The sequence below is a fragment of the Oreochromis niloticus genome, unplaced genomic scaffold (assembly GCF_001858045.2).
Source record: "Oreochromis niloticus isolate F11D_XX unplaced genomic scaffold, O_niloticus_UMD_NMBU tig00003078_pilon, whole genome shotgun sequence".
NCBI lineage: Eukaryota > Metazoa > Chordata > Actinopteri > Cichliformes > Cichlidae > Oreochromis > Oreochromis niloticus.
The window spans coordinates 148,148-170,576 of NW_020327780.1; the positions used below are offsets into that span (position 1 = coordinate 148,148).

The following is a 22,429-nucleotide window of genomic DNA, read 5'->3' on the forward strand; positions in this document are numbered from 1 at the left end:
ATCTATCTATCTATCTATCTATACATATATATATATATCTATACATATATATATATATGTATATCTATATATTTAAATATATATATATATATATATATATACAGTATATGTATATGATTCAAGTTGCAGTTATTTATATTTCCTATCACCTTAAATCTTCACTCAAAGACAAATATCTCTGACAGTGTATCTATAGATGTATTATATATGAGAGACAAATATTGTTCGTTTAATATGTTGGCATTATTACATTTGGCTCAATGCTTACATATATGTGTAAAAAGGAAAATTTACGAGCTGTGAAAACTGTTTCTGATAGAATGAAGAGTAGACTGACATATTAAATATTCCTTTATTGTGTGAGAAAATCACACCATGTCATAACTGCTTTAAGTCATCTGGGCAGAAAGTCTACAAACACATAACATCCTTATAGAATATGATGTAACACTATAGATCAACTAACTTTAGAATATGTATAGCATATATATTACAGCAATATGATGCAACAAACACAGCAGTACTACTAATCCAAAATACTCAAAGCTTCATAGAACTGAAACAAACATTTATTTTTAGCTCCATTCTGCTGCTGATACATACTTTAGGTTTCTGAATATTAAACTTGTTGCTGCCTTTCATAGTGTGTAACTTGAAGGCCCTGAGTACTTTCTTCCACACTGAAAACACTGGAATGATAACATTATTTGAACATTACCTAATAAGACTGATTCAGGACAGACAATTAGTTCTTTTAAACTTTCCTAGCAGTCCTTCACAAACAGGGAACAGTCTGTCTATTCTCTCCATCTGTCAGCTGCTGCTGGCTCTTCCTCCTCCTCTTCCTCACACACTGCTGAGTTTGTCCTGGTGGATCATCAGGGGTGCAAAGCCTCACAGATGATGTGCAGCAGTGGGTCCCTCAGTCTGTCCTCACTCTGGACACTTGCAGTCGTCACACATGGAAATCAAATGTGTGATAAGCTGCAGGATTCAAACACAAGTGTAACTTATAAATACATGTTCATACTTTTATTCCACAATCAGAGAGAAAGAAACAGAGAGAGAGTGCAGGACAGACAGACAGGTGACAGTCTCAGGTGTATACACTGCTACAAAAGAGCACAAGAGAAGGAGGATTTAGTGTTTGTGTTGTTAAGTGCTAAACAAGAAGAGTTCCCAGATGGTACAGTGGACACATGTGTGACTCCTGTGATTAAAGCATCTTTCTTTCAGCTTAACGAGTGAACCGTCAGCTCGTTCAAACACACGTTAAAGTCCGTTTGGCTCGACACCACCGAACAGAGGCAGCAATATAACATAGCTAACATTAACAGTGCAGTGAATCCTGCTTGTGCCGTCATATTCAGGACTGCAAACCGAGCAGCATCACTGACTTTCAGCTTGTTGTGTTTGTGGATATATGACTGACTTTAATTATCCATAAAATCATCACATTCTCTGTAAGATTAAGGACTATATATATATTTAGAAGTAGAGGCTTTAAAACAAAGTTAACGCTGAAAGTACAAACATCACTAATGTCACATAACTTTGCCGACATGTGGCCAACAGTAATGTTTTAATATTCTTCATTATTAAACATTCGCACATAAATAAGTGACATCATATTCAGTACTTACTTTTGACAGTTCACTGTTCGGCCGCTCCCTTCTGCCGTATTTTGCAAAATTATCCACACCCACTGCCGCGCTATGGATTGTGGGATATATGGGACCACGAAGCGTGCACCGGACCACGCTTGATATTTGGGGAAATCGACGGCACATTTGGAGTATGCATTTGAAGTACACTTTGAATTGGGACAGCCGTCGTCGTGTGGCGGTGACGTAATCGCACTTAAAATGCGTACTTCAAGCGTGCAAACCCTGAATTGGGACACAGCCACAGTTACTGCTTCTCTTTTCTTCTGTGTTCTAGCACTCACTTCTGGTTTACTGGAGGTTGTGTGATTCTGTAGACAAAACAAAGACACGAAGACAAAGACAAGAACAATGATAAACAAAATATTTACCCTACTTTTTTGCTTTCATAGAAAGTACGATATCCTAAACAGCTTTAAGCATTTGTGGTACAGCATAATTTTCATCATGTTGTTTTGTACAATCTCCTTAGATTAAGATATTTTAATTACAGTGAGTACTCATTAATTTTACTGGCCTCAAACTCTTAGAACTGAAGAAGCTTCTCGGATGAGAGGTGAAATATTTTCAAGAAACTTAGTCCAGGCAATTTTCTGTCCAAGCTCCTTAGACTGATTAATGCATGGTCATTGTTTTTGTCATGGCCCTGTGCCTCCCCGGCTAGCCCGGTCTGGCTACAAGTGTTTTTGCCTCTTTTGTCCCTTCTCTCTTCCCTCTCGCGCTCTGCGCACCACCGGGGCGGAGTTCTCTGTGAGCTCCTGCCCCTGGCTCCCGCACCTGCAAACAATCTCCTGTGATCAGCGCTCACTCTGGCTCGGTACTTAAGGAGGTGGCTGGAGGCGCCTCGTCGCTGGATTATTGTGTAACACTCGTTAGTGTCATTACAAATCAAGCTTTCTCTGAGTTTCACTCGTGCCGCTGCTTACCTGTTCTCCTTTCCTGTGTCAGACTTCTCGCCAGCCTGAGGATCGCCATTTGGTGAGCTAAAGCCGGAGTACGAGCTAGCCTGAGCGTCCGGGAGAGATTGTACATAGCCCGTGTGTTCCTTCCTTGTGCCTGTGTCCCTGGAGACCCTCCTTCCCGTGACCTCCCCCCCACTTGTATATATTCGCACCTGGTGTCTGTTGTTAATAAATTGTGAACCTTTTGAGATGGTCTGCCTTTGAGTCTCTCCTGAGCCTGACAGAATAATCCAGCCAGGGAATGGACTCCGCAGACCCTTCACCTGCTGCGGCAGCGGCGAGCCCTGTAGAGGACATACTGCAACGTCATGAACAGATGTTAATTCAACTCGGCGGACAAGTGGCAGCGTTAACCCAGGCTCTCGCCCAACGTATTCCGCTGCCGGAGAGCCCGCCTCCCGCGGCATCTTCGCAGGTAACTCCCGCTGCCACCGCTACGCCTGCTGCTGCAGCCCCTCAGGCAGCTGGCGTCATAGCCCCGTTAGCTTCAGCCTTTTCACTAGATAAACTGTTGCCTACACCTGAGCCTTTTTCTGGGGAACTGGGCAAATGTGCGGGATTTTTAACACAATGTACGATGCATTTCCAACAGTTGCCTAATATGTTTGCTAGCGACGGGGTCAAAATTGCCTTCCTGACCCAGCTGCTTCGTGACCGAGCTTTGACCTGGGCTCAGGCACTGCTGCAGGCCAGCCCCGGAATTTCTTATGATAACTTTCTGGCTCGTTTCAAGGCAGTGTTTGATAAAGGCTCTAGTGCGGAGGCCGCCGGCCACCGTTTAATCAACCTAAAGCAAGGTAGGCGCAGTATGGCGGACTATTCCATTGATTTTTGGACCCTGGCGGTGCAAGCTAAGTGGGGCACTGAGGCTCTAAGGACCGCCCTGTTAAATAACGTCAACGAGGAGCTGAAAGATGAAATTATGATGCGTGAAATCCCTTCCTCTCTGGAGGCACTTATGTCACTATGCATCCAGGTGGATGACCGCCTACGAGCGCGCTGGGCCTCACGGAAACAGCCGTTTCGGGAACTTCCAGCGTCGAGGGAAGATCAGCCTGAGTCACGGGAAGCCCGGAGTACCAGGGAGGAGGAGGAGGAACAACCAATGCAGCTTGGTCGCTCACGGCTCTCACCAGCGGAACGACAGCGCCGCTTTGCAGCGGGTGAGTGTTTATATTGTGGCTGTAAGGGTCATTTCATCTCCGCCTGTCCCGCTTTGGCAAAAGGGCACGCCCACCAGTAATTGAGAGGGTACTGGTGGGCGACCTGTCTGGCAAACACCCTCTTCCACGTTTGTTGCTAGCCGCTAGACTCTCTTTTCGGTATGAAGCGCATTCACTCTCCGCTCTGGTAGATTCAGGAGCGGAACAAAACTTTATTGATGCCTCACTAGTTGCCAAGCTTCACATTCACACCAAGTCTCTGCCTCACCCCCTCCGGGTGTCAGCTCTATCCGCTCAACGTCTGCCAGACATAACTCTTGTCACCTTACCCATCGCCCTCACCCTCTCAGGCAATCACACGGAGAACATTAGCTTTTGTGTTTTCAAGGCTCCTGTCACCCCCCTCGTGTTAGGCTACCCATGGCTCATGCAACACAATCCACACATTGATTGGCAAAAGAAGCAGGTTACGGGTTGGAGCACGGAATGCCATATGAACTGCCTTCGGGCTGCCACTCCACCGGTGCCTCTCTCCCCCCCTGGGGAGCCCCCTATGCCTGCAGATCTGTCGTCAGTACCCAGTGTCTATCATGATGTAGCGGCGGTGTTCAGTAAAGATAAGGCTCAATCTCTCCCACCTCACCGGCCCTACGATTGCGCCATTGACCTCCTCCCAGGGGCTCCCTTGCCCTCGGCCCGTCTCTACAGCCTCACCCGGCCTGAGAGGGAGGCCATGGAAAAATATATCAATGACTCTCTGGCGGCAGGCATTATTCGCCCGTCGTCATCTCCGGTGGGAGCAGGTTTCTTTTTTGTCGATAAGAAAGACAAGACTCTCCGTCCATGCATAGATTTCCGTGGGCTTAACAAGATTACTGTAAAAAACAAATATCCCCTACCGCTTTTGAACTCAGCCTTTGAATTGCTTCAAGGGGCCACCGTGTTTAGCAAACTTGACCTCCGTAATGCCTACCACCTGGTGAGAATCCGGGAGGGAGACGAATGGAAGACGGCGTTCAATACACCCCTCGGGCACTTCGAATATCTGGTGATGCCCTTTGGACTGACCAATGCCCCAGCAGTATTCCAAGCTCTCGTTAATGATGTACTAAGAGATTTCATTAATCGATTTGCCTTTGTTTATTTGGATGATATTCTAATCTTCTCCAAGTCTCAGGCAGAACACGAGGTCCATGTCCGACAGATCCTTCAACGTCTCCTGGAGAACAGACTATACGTGAAAGGTGAGAAATGTGAATTCCATGTTGACTCTGTGGCATTTCTAGGATACATCATCGCCCAGGGAAATCTGAAGCCCGACCCGGAGAAGGTTCGGGTTGTAGTGGACTGGCCTCGACCCCCCAACCGTCTCCAGCTCCAGCGTTTCCTTGGATTCGCCAATTTCTACCGGCGCTTCATTAGAGACTTCAGTAAGATCGCCTTACCTCTAACCAAACTCACCTCTCCAAAAGTCCCCTTCCAGTGGGACCCACCTGCTCAGGAAGCCTTCGACCTCCTGAAGAAGAAGTTTGCCACTGCTCCCATCCTCCGTCAGCCTGACCTCCAGCAGCAGTTCGTGGTTGAGGTGGATGCATCTGACACTGGGGCTGGAGCAGTTCTTTCCCAGATGTTTAAAGGTAGACTTCATCCCTGTGCTTTCTTTTCACGTCGTTTCTCGTCCGCAGAACGTAACTACGACATTGGGGACCGGGAGTTATTGGCAGTTAAGCTTGCCCTAGAGGAGTGGCCGCACTGGCTAGAGGGCGCTGAACAGCCTTTCATCGTATGGACTGACCATAAAAATCTGGAGTACATCCGATCAGCCAAGCGCCTCAACTCACGACAAGCTAGGTGGGCACTCTTTTTCTCACGTTTCAATTTTTCTATCACCTACAGGCCCGGATCCCGAAATGTAAAGCCAGATGCGCTCTCCCGGCTGTACTCCAACACTGAGGAGCGCACTGACCCTGAGCCCATCCTTCCTGCTGCCTGTGTGATCGGAGCTGTCACATGGGAGATCGAAACTCTAGTTCGCCGGGCTCAGGACACTGACCCCGACCCAGGTACAGGGCCCCCTGGCCGGCTGTTCGTCCCTACCTCCGTCCGTGCCCAAGTTCTTCAGTGGGCTCACACCGCCCGATTCACTTGCCACCCGGGGATCCAACGCACTATCACCTTTCTGCAACGGTATTTTTGGTGGCCGTCTTTGGAGAAAGACACTAGAGAGTATGTCTCCGCCTGCACCACGTGCGCTCGGGGCAAACGCCCCAGTCGCCCACCGTCTGGACTGCTTCAACCTCTGCCCACGCCCTACCGGCCTTGGTCACACATAGCCCTGGATTTCATCACCGGCCTTCCACCTTCTTCGGGTAATTCCACTATTCTAACCATCGTAGATCGTTTTTCTAAAGCTGTCCATTTTGTTGCCCTCCCAAAGCTTCCGTCTGCCTTGGAAACAGCACAGTTACTTACCACCCACGTCTTCCGGCTCCATGGTATCCCGGCAGACATCGTTTCAGACAGAGGACCGCAGTTCACTTCTAGAGTGTGGAAGGAATTCTGCACACAGGTTGGGACAAAGGTTAGTCTCTCCTCTGGCTTTCATCCCCAGAGCAATGGACAAGCTGAGAGGACTAATCAGGAACTCGAGGCGGCCTTGCGGTGCATAGTATCCCACAACCAGACCACCTGGAGTGAGCAGTTACCGTGGGTTGAGTATGCCCACAACAGTCTCACCTCATCTGCTACTGGACTATCCCCATTCAAGGCCTCTATGGGTTATCAACCACCCCTGTTCCCCGCTATTGAAGGTGAGCACACCGTGCCCTCTGTGCAACATCATCTCCGCAGGTGCCGTCGGGCCTGGCGGGCGACCCGGGCAGCTCTGCTGCGAACCAAGGAAAGCAACAAGACTCTTGCTGACCGCCGCCGAATCCCGGCCCCGGAATTCGCGGTTGGACAGCAGGTTTGGCTTTCTACTCGTTTTGTGCCCGTTCGTACTGAATCTAAGAAACTCTCTCCTGCCTTCATTGGTCCATTCGAAATCGAAGCTCTGGTCAATCCTGTGTCTGTCCGATTACAGCTGCCACGCACTATGCGTATTCACAACGTGTTCCATGTCTCGCAGATCAAACCTGTGCTCTCCAGCCCGTTGTGCCCTCCTTCCAGGCCCCTCCGCCCGCCCGGCTCGTGGATGGGCAGGAGGTGTTTGACATCACCCGCATTATGGACTCTCGGCGGCGGGGGCGGGGTGTTCAGTACCTGGTGGACTGGGAGGGCTACGGGCCAGAGGAACGTTCCTGGGTGCCCCGGTCGGCCGTTCTGGCTCCAGGTCTTCTCCGTGAGTTCCACCGGCGGCATCCAGGTAAGCCGGGTGGGTCGCCGGGAGGCTCCCGTTGAGGGGGGGTACTGTCATGGCCCTGTGCCTCCCCGGCTAGCCCGGTCTGGCTACAAGTGTTTTTGCCTCTTTTGTCCCTTCTCTCTTCCCTCTCGCGCTCTGCGCACCACCGGGGCGGAGTTCTCTGTGAGCTCCTGCCCCTGGCTCCCGCACCTGCAAACAATCTCCTGTGATCAGCGCTCACTCTGGCTCGGTACTTAAGGAGGTGGCTGGAGGCGCCTCGTCGCTGGATTATTGTGTAACACTCGTTAGTGTCATTACAAATCAAGCTTTCTCTGAGTTTCACTCGTGCCGCTGCTTACCTGTTCTCCTTTCCTGTGTCAGACTTCTCGCCAGCCTGAGGATCGCCATTTGGTGAGCTAAAGCCGGAGTACGAGCTAGCCTGAGCGTCTGGGAGAGATTGTACATAGCCCGTGTGTTCCTTCCTTGTGCCTGTGTCCCTGGAGACCCTCCTTCCCGTGACCTCCCCCCCACTTGTATATATTCGCACCTGGTGTCTGTTGTTAATAAATTGTGAACCTTTTGAGATGGTCTGCCTTTGAGTCTCTCCTGAGCCTGACAGTTTTGTTATACTCCTTTTTGGCAAGGTAATCTGAAAGTGCTCACTAAAAGTGAGTCTACTGTGACTGTTTTAGGTATTACAGAAAATAAAAACTTTCTAACAATTTATCAAAGCATCTTCCTGTCATTTCTCGTGTAAGCAGTTGTTACCTGTTGTATTGGGCTGTTTTGGGAGTGATTAGGAAACCACTTAACAATTGCATCAACAAAATTAATTAACAACTACTTGCTCTGTTTCTCATTCAGCCTGCGGCATTGTCATTTTTGTGTGCAATATTGTTAATGTGAAATTATTTTTTTTAATAATTCCTTCATTGTCTTTTTTTTAAATAATTTTGGCAACTGCACACTAATTTAACTTTGTGTAAATATTTATGCTTAAATTATCCTGAAGCAGAAAAGTGAACTGATGCTTGTCAAAGTAGTAACAGTATATTTACAATCTGCTTTGTTCTCTCTGTGCTTATGTAGGCAGTCTTTCAGCTGCCCCGTCCCCAGCCCAGTGCTCCTTGCCTGCTAATTGCACCAAAAGTATATGTGGCACCATTTGACCACCATTTCCATAACTTGGTCAAAGGCTGAGCATAGAGTGTTGTCACAAGACTGCTCTACAGTGAAATCTCCTATGAAGTGAACTGCTGGAAGTTGCAGATCCTCCTAAGAAGGCCCTGCTGTTTCCACCTCACCAGAGTCAGTGGACCAACTCTCGTCACCAATGACAGTGCAGACACTACATGCCATTATAAGTCATAAGTCTGTCGTCACTTACAAATTTCTAATAAAGCCTTATGGCATCCCCTTCCCCCATCAGGGTCTCAAACTCAAATGAGCCGCGGGCCACTTTTGGCACCGTCATTTCATTGGAGGGCCACTTTAATGGTCAAGTAGTACAAAAGAAACAAACAAGAAAACACCCACTAACATTTCCTAAAATGTAGTGTTTTGTTTGTTTTATTTAATTTTGAATATTGTATTAGAAGACAAAACTGCAAACATGAACGCATTTTTTTTCTCACTCTTAACTATCTGAAGACAGTCACTCAGCAGTATAGTACAGTATAGTACAGTAGTTTCATTGAACTACCAAATAAACAAATTGGTACGCTCTTTCTGGCCAGACACGTGCCAGCACTTTTGCTATGATTTTTTGTATTTAACAAAATAAACATGCAGACATAAACATACACATTAGTTTTGGACTGCAAGTGAAAATTGTTTTCTTTCCAAATAAATCTCTCACTGAACTAACACAGCCAATCCCTCAACATGTTTATACTCTCTTGTTACCTCGGCCAGGTCCGCAGCTCCTAACCGTGGTAAGGAGACCTCTGGCTAATACTTCGGGTTCCGTGTCGGGCTCGTAGCCGGGAACTAGCTTTACTGTCTGGGTCAACTTTGCTAGCGAGAGACAGAAAGAGGCATTGAAAGGCTGCTCCAGCAGAACTTTATTGTTTCGGGGGAAAACACGAACAGAGTGTATAGTCGAGTCTTAACAGCTTACTTACAACTGGGCTCGTCAAGCACTCTTTTTGGCTGCAGTGGTTATTATTATATTTACATGCTTCCATCTCCCGTTTCTGGTCAGTAGCTGCTCGTACTTTTCGACTTTCCTTTTTCTCCCTCCCTCGCTCACACACACACAGCGGGAGGGGCAGTCCCACACGCTCGCCCTGGAGCAAGGACTACACTGCCCATGAGGCTACAGTCTTAAAGGGCCATGCCTCTAACCCCTGAGGTAGAGCATCAATCTTAGTGCTGACGAGAAATAGGAACAAGCGACAAGGTGTGCCAACCCCGCAGTCTGATGCTCAGCTTGGTCCATCAGTTAATCAGCCACCTCATGCTGCACCACTGCCTGCTCCTGATGCATTGCTACCACCTCTGCTGCCATTTGAGCCAGTGTGTCCACTGACTGCGCCAGGCAGATCATCATGCTGAGCCTAGACGTCAACACCACTGTAGTGGGAAATGACCAGATGCTTGGCAGTGTGGTAATAGTGTCTTTTATTTGCAGGATCCTTTCTTCTTTGAGTGCCTATGTGGGCAGCTTTTCAGCTCCCCCTCTGCAGCCCAGCGTTCATCAGCTGCAGCTCCCTCCACTACTCCTCTCTTCTCTAAACCCCAGTAGCGACTGAAATAGGGAAGGCATGGTTAGAGTAATGGCTATGAACTCTTAGATAGGGACCTAATAAACTCAACAAGCTATAAAATTTGACCAAACACTGATACGTTCACATTCACTTTCATTCTTAGTAGTGCCCTGACCACCTCATTTTAACAAATGCATCTATATTACCAAACATGACACTTTTTTGGCAGTTTTCTTTTCTTTTGCTCTTTTGCACTGGAACAATGTCCTTTAGATGGACAAGACCTAAGTGAATAGGTTTTTTACATAATCCCCGTGCCACATTTTTCAACCACGCACAGCATATCAGCTGTATGGTGATGATTTAGACTTGTTTTGCAGCCACATGACCTGGGCACCTTGCAGCCATGAACTTCTTATACCAAAGTTTGTAGAGCTAAATGTACAGTCATCTGTTCAACAAATTAGCCAAAATTCGGTAATGCAACAGGACATTTGACCCAAGTACACCTGCAAATCTACACCAGAATGACTAAAAAAGAAGAGGGTTAAGGTGTTGCAATGGTCCAATCAAAGTCCAAACCTGATCCTGATTGAAACGCATAGACAGGACATTGCATTTGTGCATAAATTCCCACAAACTTCAATAAACTGAGGCAATGTAGAACAGAAGAGTTAGCCAAGTTGTTCCACAACAACATGAAAGACTGAAGTAACTTGAACTTATAATTTTCTGTATGTTTTTTTTTATTAATCTATTGCTGCTAAAAGTCCCCCTTTAAGCTATCAAATGGGTTGTACTTAGTTTTTCACACAGTGCTTTGGGATTTGAACCTTATGTTTGTTAACTAATAACTTGGCATAATCATGTTATTTTCTTTTTATAGTTCATCTGATGTTCTATTAATCAAATTTTATACCATTCTAAAGACCAGATTATGTTGATTGTCCTGATACATAAAAAATATACAAACAAACAAAACAAATAAAAAACAGAGTTGTAGCCATTTAAATCAGCTGTGTTGGCTCGAAGACACATCTAAAACCCCTTGAGGCCTGGAGTTCCCCCACCCCTGGCACAGATAGTAATATTTGGGCTGCACTTTGGAAGTCGCTGGGCTTCTGTGGATGGTTGGAGTGCTGTTTGAATGGTCATCTAACCTTATGCACTTGCTCAGACTCCCAACCGGAGAGGTGAAATTCTATGTTGTGGTCTAAACCAATCAGAGGTAGTCAGGGGTGGGACCTCTCTGATTGGCTGTGGCCCAGATATTCCTATAGTCCTTTGTGTGTACGTTTGAAAGTGCAGGTGGATAGAGAGAGGTGAGTAGCTTGAAAAAAGCGATACTGATTCATTAAATCCTGAATCGACTTTTAAATATAAATGTGTTTTGCCAGAAACGCCAGAAACCACCAGACAGCTAAAACAGTAAATGAGAGCAGGTAAACAAATTCACAGAAAGACATAAACACAGAGCGCAGACCTGACACATCAGAATCAGTGACATGTACACTTTCTCACCCGACAGCATGTACACAGACACGCCATCGGGGCTGAAAGCCGACAGCTCACTGATTCTGATGCGTCGGGTCCATGCTCTGTGTTTCTTTTTTTTTGCATTAGATTCTGATGCTTCAGGTTTTTTCACTCTCCAAGCAAAATTGACTGAACCAGCAACAAAAGAAGATCAAAACTACGCTTCACATTTGATAAACATCATCATGAATTCCCTCTAAAAATCGCACATCCTCCACAGGTCTTCCTCTCTCTCTCACTGTACTTCAAGAACAGTTTCCCATCTCAAATCTCTGTTTTCTTTCTTCTTTTTTTTTTTTGGCCTGTCCGTTTGGTTCTTTAGCCGACAGAATTGTTGTCCGAAGGCCAACAAAGATCCATCCATCCATCCATTTGCTTCTGGTTATCCTTTTCAGGGTCGCGGGGGGTGCTGGAGCCTATCCCAGCTGTCATAGGGTAAGAGGCGGGGTACACCCTGGACAGCTCGCCAGTCTGTCGCAGGGCTAACACACAGGGACAAAGATACCCAACAGATTTACTTTACCAAGTGGATCATCACGGCCTTGACATATTGGTCCATTTGATCGACCTTTGTTGTTACTATTTCTTTATTTTATTTTATTTTATTTTATTTTATTTTATTTTCAGTTGTTACAGATGGCTGGAGGATAGGAAAGGGAGAAAGAAAGATGAAGGAAAAGAAAAACAGAGGGGAAAAAACAGCGAGAAAGGGCACTTAAAAAGAAAAAATAATCTCCCGGATCACCTGTTGAGAGAAAAAAAAAGAGAAAACAAGCAAAAAAAGAGAGCAACATAAGAAACACAGCACCATTGCATTAATATAGCTCAGTGTAAATAACAGTAAATACTAAATATTGAATGTTGTTGTGCAGCACGCAGAACCGACAGTGCAACTCTGGTAAATGTTATTTTATATATTATGCTTTGTATGTTGGTCAGTATATTTCTATGGAAAACAAAAGGAATTTCAATACACAGCAGTTTATTCACAGTTTAAACCAGATATTTACATACACTTTATGGAAAACACAAGAACATTTTTTTACTGTACAACATCAATTTAGAGGAAACTTGTTTTGTTTTTGATAAATAAATATTGAAATATCTTTTGAATTAGTTAAATGTCAGAATAAAGAGAGACAGAGCTGTCTATTTTTATCACTTTCATCAAATTTAGGAGAACATATACACTAAGTTTATTGTTAATTAATAAGAAAACTCCAGACGATTCCATTCTGAGCTTAAGAAGCTTCTGATAGGTTAGTAGAGTCCATGTGAGTAAATTGGTGGCACACCTGTGGATGCATATAAGGCAAAACACAGAGCCTGTTTCTTTGACATGGGAAAATCAAGAAATGTCAACCAAAACACCAGGAAAAGAATTGTGGAGCTCCATAAGTGTGGCTCAATTTTGAATACAATTTGGTGCCATTTACAATTAAGAAATACAGATAGTTTCTCTCTTTACTCCTAAAGTTAACAAATATGTTTTTATATTTATCAACCTAAAAAAAATAAACATTTAGTCTGATTTCATGTTACAATTAAAAAAGTATTTGTGTTTTCATCTGAAGAGTGTGTAAATATCTGGTTTTGATGATTGTCAGCACAAAGAGGGAGAGAGAGGAACAGAGAGGGAGATGGAGAATGAGGACAGAACAGAGATGGAACAAGAGCAGGTGAGACACACATGTTAGTCAAATGGTTGTTTGCCAAAAGTATCACCGTATCATAGGTTCTCATTGTATAGGAATTTCTTTCACTTATGTATTAATCACGTTATTGTAATGCCTTGGTGCCACTGGATTTTAACATGTCTGACACTCATACTTAAGACAAATGGTGGGGGTGTAGTAAGGATGTTGGGGGAAACAGGAACTCCAGAGGACCAGTCTTTTGTCTCTTCGAGGACTCTGGAAGGTAGCAAGGGAGTGTGAACCTTAAGGTGTGAAACAGCTGTACTGCCTTTTGTTCCTGGAGAAGGTGTTTAACTGAGAGCCATGCTAGGCTCAGAGAGACTCTGCTGACCTGCCCCGTGGTCATGCAGGCTCTCCACAAGCTTGGTTTTCTGTTCTGTGTGTGTTTTGATTAAAGAATGTTGGCTACCGCTCACCGCTCATCTGCAGGCTTTATTTAAATGGAAAACTTCCACAACAAAATGGCGCTGTGAGCAGGATGGTCCGTGTGGTCGCTGAACAACGGTACCGTGGACGGGCTGATCACCCCTGAGGAAAAAGGTACCTTTGTCCTACCAGCTGTTGAAGCAAAGGAAATGAAGGAGTCACGGAGCCATGTGTTTCAGCCACCACCGAGACCATCGACTTTGAGGGGACTCCTGCAGATGGGTGAGTTGTAGCTAACTTGTATACAGTCATGAGGAGTTTTTTGTCTGGCCGAGCGGTGAAGTGCCTGCTGCTCCGGAGTTCGAGTCTCCGGAGGGAAAATCCTGGGGTTCGAGTCCCCAGGCTTGTGTTCGGTTCCAGTGTTGTGCAAAAGAAAAGCAGTCGTCTGCCAGAGTAATTGCAGAAACACCGGTCCATCACAGGGAATGGTGGTTCGAGTCCACCGTTGATAATCACGTCTGCACAATACAGTGCGTGGAGTGACGGTATTTTAGCACTTTTCTGCCGGTAAGGGAAGAAGGCCATTGCAGGGGACGCTCTGAATGTAAATATAGGATCTAGATCCAGTAGCAGCGGACGTTGCGCCGGGCGGCCAGAGACAAAACTCAATGCGTGACTGTATGGTAAGAACTGAGTAAATGTGTGGTGTGTAAGATTGCAGAGAATGGTTGTGTGGGAAAAGATTGTGTGTGTAAAAAAACAGTGAAAATGGGGTTAAAAATGGGGAACAAAAAAAAAAAAAAAAAGAGAGGAGTGTAGAAATGTGTGTAAAAGTTGTTTCCAACTAGCGGAAGAGGGTGGTACTGCAGGCCACCAGCTCCGCTAGGGTGGACACACACAAAATTTCTTTTTTACCAGAATTGTTGATAAAAATAAGCAATAAAAATAGGAAGAGGGTTTGGTGATTTTCAATGTAGAACAACTACAATCTCTCTGGGTTTTTAAGAAAGGGGAGTTTCAGAACTAGAGAGAGGAGATGTGTTGTTTTAAGCAATGAGAACAATGATCAAAATGTCTCAGTGTGTCACTTGCAGGTGAGGAGCAGACCCGGATCAATTTTCCACGTGCAGCAGTCGGAAGAAAATTATAGGTTAACATCATTAGAAACACTCAAGCCAAGTTTTGGCTGAATTGTTTTACAGCTTAACTTCCATGTGTTTGTCACCCTGAGAACACAAGCTCCAAGAATCTCTCCCTGAAGACAAGAAATGCAGTTCCAGAACAACAAGATGGATATCAAGAGCTCACAGCAGTGTCCTGAGCAGTGAAGAAAAGGTCCAGCAGCAGCAGCTGTGCAAGACAGCGACAGCAAGGAGAAAAATGGCCTCATCATGACTGGATGGATGGATGTGCATTTCCAACGAGCTGCAACTTCACTGTGTGTGAATGGACCTTTGAAAAGACTGCCTGAGTTCGACATTTGCCACTTTTGGAGCAAAATGGCAAGATGAGACAGTGGAAAACACAGGACAAAGCTGAAAGACAACTGACTCACTGGACTGCTGCAAGGGGGGAGATGAGATGAGACCACAGTGGAAAGAGCAGGGGAGAACATGGCTGTTTTAGTGTGGGAATGAAATTTGGGTTTAGGAAACTGGGAAGAAAAACGACTGCCTTGCGTGGAGAATTGAAAAGTGTCTGGAGCACCGCAAAGAGGAGAGGTACACAAAAATTACACAAACAGAAAAATGCGTTAATCCTACTAACACAAACACACATGCAATGAAGCTCATGAAGATCAAATAGCATTTTAAGCATGCATTTCTGTTACCATCATCTTGTCCGGTTCACTTAGTGGGTTAAGAAGTGATACATAGACTAGTGAACTGGTATTATTTTGGGGAAGGATGATTGAATCATTGCAGGGGTGAACAGAATGCTGCAGGAGGGTCAGATGAGTGGAGACTAATAGATTATTGAGTTTCTTGTTTCTGATGTGTGGGGGAGGTCTTAACATGACACACATCTGGTTACATGGGGGAAAACAAAACTCGTTATCTAATAGAATATTGCTGTTGTGTGAGGTGTGTGACTGGTGGATGGAAGTTTTGGGGATTTTGCATTTTCTTTTGGTACCACTTTGAAACTGCCAATTAGTTTTGTTTTGATCTATCACTCTAAGAGAGTATGCTTAGACAACTTCTAAAAAGAGGCCTTCATATTGTTTTGATTTTTAACAGTGCACTGAGATATTTTTTTTGTTTGGCAATTTCCTCTTTTTCAAGCAGACCTGCAAGATCGGGATCGAAAGCGCTACACAACATGTTGAACAATCGCAAGTGAGTTTCTCCAAAAATTAAAATGGGCTCGGGAGAAAGCCACTTATTTGGGACAATCAGAAAACAAGTCCCTGCCAAAAAGGATTCAGCGAGGTAATCCAGTCTAAATTATTTTTCTTTTTCGAAATGACGTCATTGCTGGCAGTAGAAACTTACTGCGTCACGAAAGGTTCTACTGTCAGCAAATAAAAAATGGGGACTGACTGGACTGACAAAAGCTTGACTGACTTGACACCAGTATGCAAGATTGCACCTCCGCCTTGACCTGACAAAAGGGTGGATGTATGTTTCTTTTTACAGGAGCAGAAAGGTGACAGCAACAGGTTGCATGAGCTTTTGGGCCGTGCTGACTTAACCTTTTAATTGCCACTTTCTGTGTCTTTGTGAATTTACCAGCGGTGTGTTATTCATGACCTTGTATTGTTTACAGTGCAGAGGTCACTGTGAGAAAGTACGCATACAGATGCGCTGCGCTAACATCTACATCACATTTTCCACAGCAAAGGGCTAATCGTGGGATCTAATCACATGATTTACAGCAGGACACACCACTGGCTAATTTTTTCTTTCTTATGACAGGGCCTGGAGTGAAGCTACTCCAGGGGAGAAGCCCTGGGAATTTTTAAGTGACAATGCACAACTTTATTGTGCATATCTAATTGTGTTAAGTTAACATATGGTAAAAGAGGGTTTTCCGGGGCAGCTTTCATTTTTAAATTGCAGAGACTGTGACATGAGGGATATGGAAGAAAAGACTGGGGTGCAAATGCAGACCATGACTGGGAGAGAACGCTTCAAGAGGACCAGTTAGAGCAGGGACCATCTGCAGGACAACTGACAAACGACAGTGGGCTGCACCACTGGGCTTCCAAAAGATTGTCACGAGGAGATTTTGAACAGCAAAATCTTAAAATAAAATGAAAAGTTTCTACGTTGACGTTGAGGAAGACAACTAAGGTGTACGACGTGCTCTGCCTTAAATCTACAGCCGCGTTGGAACAGAGATCGAGGGATGGAGAGAGCGTGCCAAGCTCCAAAAGTGACAGCACAAAGGGAGACCAGCGTTGGAATTATAACTCTGTAAATTGCACAGACACCAGGAGCCATGACTGGGACTGGGAATGTCCACCCAATGCTTTTTCACTCTGCCATGCAAAGTACTTTGACACTCTGGAGAAGGCCTTTCCTCTGTATCATTGTTGTTGCCATTTGCATGTGAGAGCTTAGATTGTGGGGATGATTAAAGATGAACAAAGGGTGGTGGGAGAACAGAACAGTGAGGATACACAGTGTGAAACTCCTTTAAGTGTAAAATAATGTTGATGTGATATACAGAATGTCAGGAAAGAAATTCTGGTTTTAATGTGATTCTTGATTTAAGAATCAAAGGGTGGGATTGTATAGGAATTTCTTTCACTTATGTATTAATCACGTTATTGTAATGCCTTGGTGCCACTGGATTTTAACATGTCTGACACTCATACTTAAGACAAATGGTGGGGGTGTAGTAAGGATGTTGGGGGAAACAGGAACTCCAGAGGACCAGTCTTTTGTCTCTTCGAGGACTCTGGGAGGTAGCAAGGGAGTGTGAACCTTAAGGTGTGAAACAGCTGTGTACTGCCTTTTGTTCCTGGAGAAGGTATTTAACTGAGAGCCATGCTAGGCTCAGAGAGACTCTGCTGACCTGCCCCGTGGTCATGCAGGCTCTCCACAAGCTTGGTTTTCTGTTCTGTGTGTGTTTTGATTAAAGAATGTTGGCTACCGCTCACCGCTCGTCTGCAGGCTTTATTTAAATGGAAAACTTCCACAACATCATGTATCTCCTACCTAGTGTTTCTTTTTAGGTTTGTTATTTGTCAAATTCTATATTTATTAAGTTATGCAGGCTTGTTTGCACAACAAGGCTAAATAATTATATAAACTTTTCTGAATCTAAATAGTGTACTTTGGTAGAATTAAAAAATAAGTGTAGTGCAGGTCTATGATGATTTTTAGTGCTACTATCATCTAGTTTTGATTCTGGTTTTGTCTTGGTTAAGTCCTCAGTAGTCCTGATTTTGAACTGTTGTAGTCCTGTTTTAATTCCGGATCAGTTCTGGGTCTGGTTGAATTGGGGTTTAGCCCCGACTTTGTTCTGCCTTGCTGCTTAATTAAAAAACTAGTTTAAGGTGTCCTGCATATGTGATATATATTTTTCCCTATATGAAGTCAAAACTCAAAACAGAGCCAATTAATCTTTCAGTCATTTCTACCCCCCCCCCCCCCCCAAAAAAATCACATACATACTGTCATGGGCTAAGTTTCCATTCAGCTTAAACACTCCCAAAAAAAACTCCAGGACACAGATGGTTCAATTCCAGGAGGTTTACTGGGCATTTGTGAAACTGTAAACACAATACAATGAAATATATGAAATATGAAATGTATTATCAGTGCGATAAACCCAAAACATCTGGCTAATTACCACAGCTTGCCAGCCTAGCCGCATAGCTTATATGAGACACAACAAAGCTAACCGAATAACAGACAACAGTTCAAAACGCTTCGCCGCTTAATTGTACAGAATGAATTATACTCACAGACTTTGCCTTAGCAGAGGGAAAAAGGATTAAACCTGTAACTGTGGAGCTGACGACTGCGTGAGCCCATACATCAATATCCAGAGCCACACGGTAAATTTACTTCCTGACTCCCAGCGTGCACTGCTTCCATGTTGTCATGGTTACGAAAATAAACAAGTCACTCTAAACTGTGATAACAAGGCAGAAAACACATTTCTGGAGGCATAACACTCCCCGCTTGGGGTCTTTAAAGAGCCCACATTAATTGGCAGAATCAGACTTTGGAGAAAGAAGCAGAACTACTTCTGTAATGGGACGAGAGAATCCTCTCCTATCTCCATCCTTGACGACTTCCACTTTGACTTTCCGGACCAATCCATCCTTCCCTGGAAAGGTTTTCGTGATGATGCCCATGGGCCACTCATTTCTCTCTGCCTGATTATCTTTTAGGAGAACTATGTCCCCTTCTTGAAGGCTCGGCTGTTTCCCTTGCCACTTGTGCCGAAGTTGCAGTGTTTTGAGGTATTCACGCCTCCACCTGTTCCAAAACACGTCTGCTAAGCCCTGAACTTGTTTCCACTCCTCTCTGAAGAGATCTGCTTCCTCGAACTTGCCTGACGGTAAAGGAGGCGTGGGACCTGTTTTGAGAGTCAGGAGCATTGCTGGTGTGAGGATGCAGGGCGACTCCGGATCTGATGACACTGGGATGATCGGCCTTGCGTTCATAATTGCAGCTACCTCAGCCATAAGCGTGGTCAGAACCTCATGTGTCAGGCGAGACTTTCTCTGTTCAAGCAGCATGCAGTCCAAAATACGGCGGGCGATGCCAATCATTCTCTCCCATGCGCCACCCATATGGGACGCATGGGGTGGGTTAAACACCCAGGTGCAGCTCTGTTTGTTGAGGTACTTCTCCACACTGTCAAAGCCTGGATTTGTCTTGTCCATCTCCAGCTCACGGGAGGCGCCGACGAAGTTAGTTCCGCAGTCCGAGCGTATCTGCTTCGCAGGGCCCCTGACCGCAAAGAATCTCCTCAAGGCATTGATAAAGCTGCTAGCACTCATCGCTTCAATCACCTCAATATGCACTGCCCTGGAACACATGCACGAGAACATCACCGCCCATCGCTTGGAGTTGGAGACTCCTCCTCTTGTGCGGCGTGAAACGACGTCCCATGGTCCAAAGACATTGACACCTACGTAGGTGAAGGGAGGTGCTACTTGTAGCCGTTCTGCCGGCAGGGCTGCCATCTGTTGATGTTCGGCCTTCCCTCTTAGTTTCCTACAAGTGATACATCTGTAAAGCAGACTGCTGATACAGCGTTTGGCTCCCACGAGCCAAAACCCTGCAGCTCGAATGGCACCTTCAGTAAGATGTCTCCCTTGGTGTTTCACTGCTTCGTGATAGTGAGACACAAGCAGAGTGGCGAGGTGATGCCGGCCAGGAATGATGATGGGATGAGTCTCGTTCATGCCTAAGCCTGACTGCTCGATCCGACCTCCTACCCTAAGTAGTCGATCTTGGTCTACAATGGGGTGCAATCTCCACAAGCTGCTAGAAGATGGTATGTTGGTTCCCGAGTTGATGCACTTGAGCTCCTCTGCGTAGCACTCACCCTGGACGCTCTTTACAATACACACTTCGGCTTTCAGCAGCTCTTCTTCTGTAGGACAACAAATGTGCCAGCCTTGACATTCGTTCTGAATCGAGCGAGCAAAGGAGCGAGCTACGTGGATCAAGTGTGCGATGGCTACACGGAGTGTGCTGAACTTGGAGAAGCGTTCAAAGCGTTGTGGGCGTACCACACCTTTGGCGACATGGGTGAGTCTTGTCGTCACCTGTGGACGCACTTCGGCATCGATGTCAGGGTCGACAAGATTGTAAGTCTCTTGAAGCTCAGATGGATGCCCTGATGCGTCACAGAGAAAGGCTGGTCCTTTGAGCCATGGTGTGCTGCTAAGCAGGGCTGATGCTACAGTTCTTGACCCAACGTCAGCTGGGTTGAGATGCGTTGGGACGTACTTCCACTGGCCGGGACAAGGTGACTGAAGAATTCGTTGAACCCTGTTGTGTACGTAGACATAAAATCTCCTTGACTGGTTGTGGATGTACCCCAGTACAACTTTGCTATCTGTGTAATAGGTGATGTTGTCAAACGTTGTGTCCATCTCTGCAACTATCATCTCGGCGATCTCGACAGCGAGCACAGCGGCGCAAAGTTCAAGTCTAGGGATAGTTAAGCCAGGCTGGGGAGCCAACTTTGCCTTCCCAAAGACAAAGCCAATCTCAGTCTGTCCCTGCTTGCTAGTTACCCTGATGTAGGCTACGGCTGCTATTGCTTTAACCGATGCGTCCGCGAAGACACAGAGTTCTCTTCTTAGGGCACCTGTGGTGGAGAGGGACGTATAAGGGCGTGGTATTTGGAGCCCCTCCAGGTCTTGGAGTGACTGTTTCCATCTAGTCCACTCAATCTCCATGTCTTTGGGAAGAGGTGCGTCCCAATCCTCCGCTTGCATGGTGAGTTCTCTGAGTATCAGTCTTCCGTTAACTGTGATGGGTGCGAGAAACCCTAGGGGGTCATAGAGGCTGTTCACGGTTGAGAGTACCCCTCTGCGGGTGAACGGCTTCTGATCGACCTCGATCTGAAACGTGAAGGTGTCTGTGCGCATGTTCCAGAACAGTCCCAGGCTACGCTGGATAGGCAGATCATCAATGAAGAGATCTAGGCTATTGAAATCCTGAGAGTGATCCTGGGGGGGGAATGCTCTGATGACTGCAGACCGATTTGATGCAATTTTGTGCAGCCTGAGGTTAGAAGCCGCAAGCATCTTCTGCGCTCGTTGGAGAACTGCGATGCCTTCTTCCTCTGTGCTGAAGGACTTTAAGGCATCGTCGACATAGAAATCGCGGTCGATGAATCTCCTTGCATCACTGCCGTAGTCAGCCTCTGCCGCCTTAGCCGCCCGCCGCAAGCCATACACTGCAACTGCAGGCGAGGGGCTGTTACCAAAAAGATGAACCCGCATCCTGTAGTCCACGATGTCGGAGGTAGGGTCATTGTCTCTATACCACAGGAAACGGAGAAAATCCCGGTGGTCCTCTTTCACGATGAAACAATGGAACATGTGCTCGATGTCGACAGTGATTGCAACCTGTTCCTTCCTAAACCTCATAAGAACACCTAGTAGGCTATTATTAAGATCGGGACCAGTGAGTAAAACATCATTGAGCGATACTCCCTCATAAGATGCACCGCTGTCGAAGACCACGCGGATCTTGTCTGGCTTCCGAGGGTGATACACACCGAACAGGGGCAAGTACCAACTCTCCTGTCCAGGTTGCATGGGTGGGGCAACTTCTGCGTGTGCCTTCTTGAGCGTCTTCTCCATAAACTCTAGGAAATCAGCTTTCATCCGTGGTCGTTTTTCCAGTGAGCGCCGAAGTGAGACGAGGCGTTCAAGAACCTGTTTCCTGTTGTTGGGGAGTCGCCGTCTTGGTGACCTAAACGGCAAAGGTGCGACCCAACTTTTGGAGCTGTCCTGGTAACACTCGGCTTCCATTATTTTCAGAAACTCTAGATCTTCCATGGATGGAGCAAGTTTGTGGTCGTTGGGAGTGCGAGCAAAGACAGTTTACCCCAAGTTGTCTCCAATTGGCATCGTCGAGGTTAGCGCTGGATGATGTTGATGGTTACGTGCTTGTCCAAACACCTCTGTCACTTTGATCTGGTTGTTGCATGGCTGGAAATAACTTGTACGACCGTTTCCTAGAACGGCTGTTTTGTAACTTCTCACCTCCAGTGGTCTGTGAGCACCTCCAAGGCACACATCCCCAACGACGACCCACCCTAGGTCAAGCCTTTGGGCAAAGGGTACATCTCCTGGGCCACTTATCTGCTCTCGGACCTTGTGGACCCGTAAGATATCTCTGCCCAGTAAGAGAAGAATGTTGGCGTCTGGGTCCGGAGGTGGTATCTTGTCAGCGATGCGTTTTAAGTGGGCATGATGGTAGGCTGCATCGGGGGTAGGAATCTCCGCACGGACATTAGGGATTTGGTTGCACTCGAGGAGTGTAGGCAGAGAAATACTCAAT

At 46.0% G+C, this 22,429-nt stretch overlaps 1 protein-coding gene across 1 annotated transcript; it reads right to left on the reverse strand.

Annotated features, from left to right (window-relative positions):
* Window positions 1–18,076: 18,076 nt before the first annotated feature.
* On the reverse strand, window positions 18,077–20,607 carry LOC112845098 (uncharacterized). The gene is made up of 2 exons (XM_025904661.1): window positions 18,355–20,607; window positions 18,077–18,159 (listed from the first exon to the last, which is right to left on the reverse strand). Exon 1 carries the CDS (start codon window positions 20,518–20,520, stop codon window positions 18,598–18,600), a length of 1,923 nt encoding a protein of 640 aa, XP_025760446.1. The 5' UTR covers window positions 20,521–20,607; the 3' UTR covers window positions 18,077–18,159; window positions 18,355–18,597.
* Between the last annotated feature and the right edge of the window lie 1,822 nt (window positions 20,608–22,429).

Bases quoted from the DNA above. Each gene is read 5' to 3' on its own strand.
- LOC112845098 (XM_025904661.1), bottom strand. From the start codon at position 20,520: ATGATAGTTGCAGAGATGGACACAACGTTTGACAACATCACCTATTAC.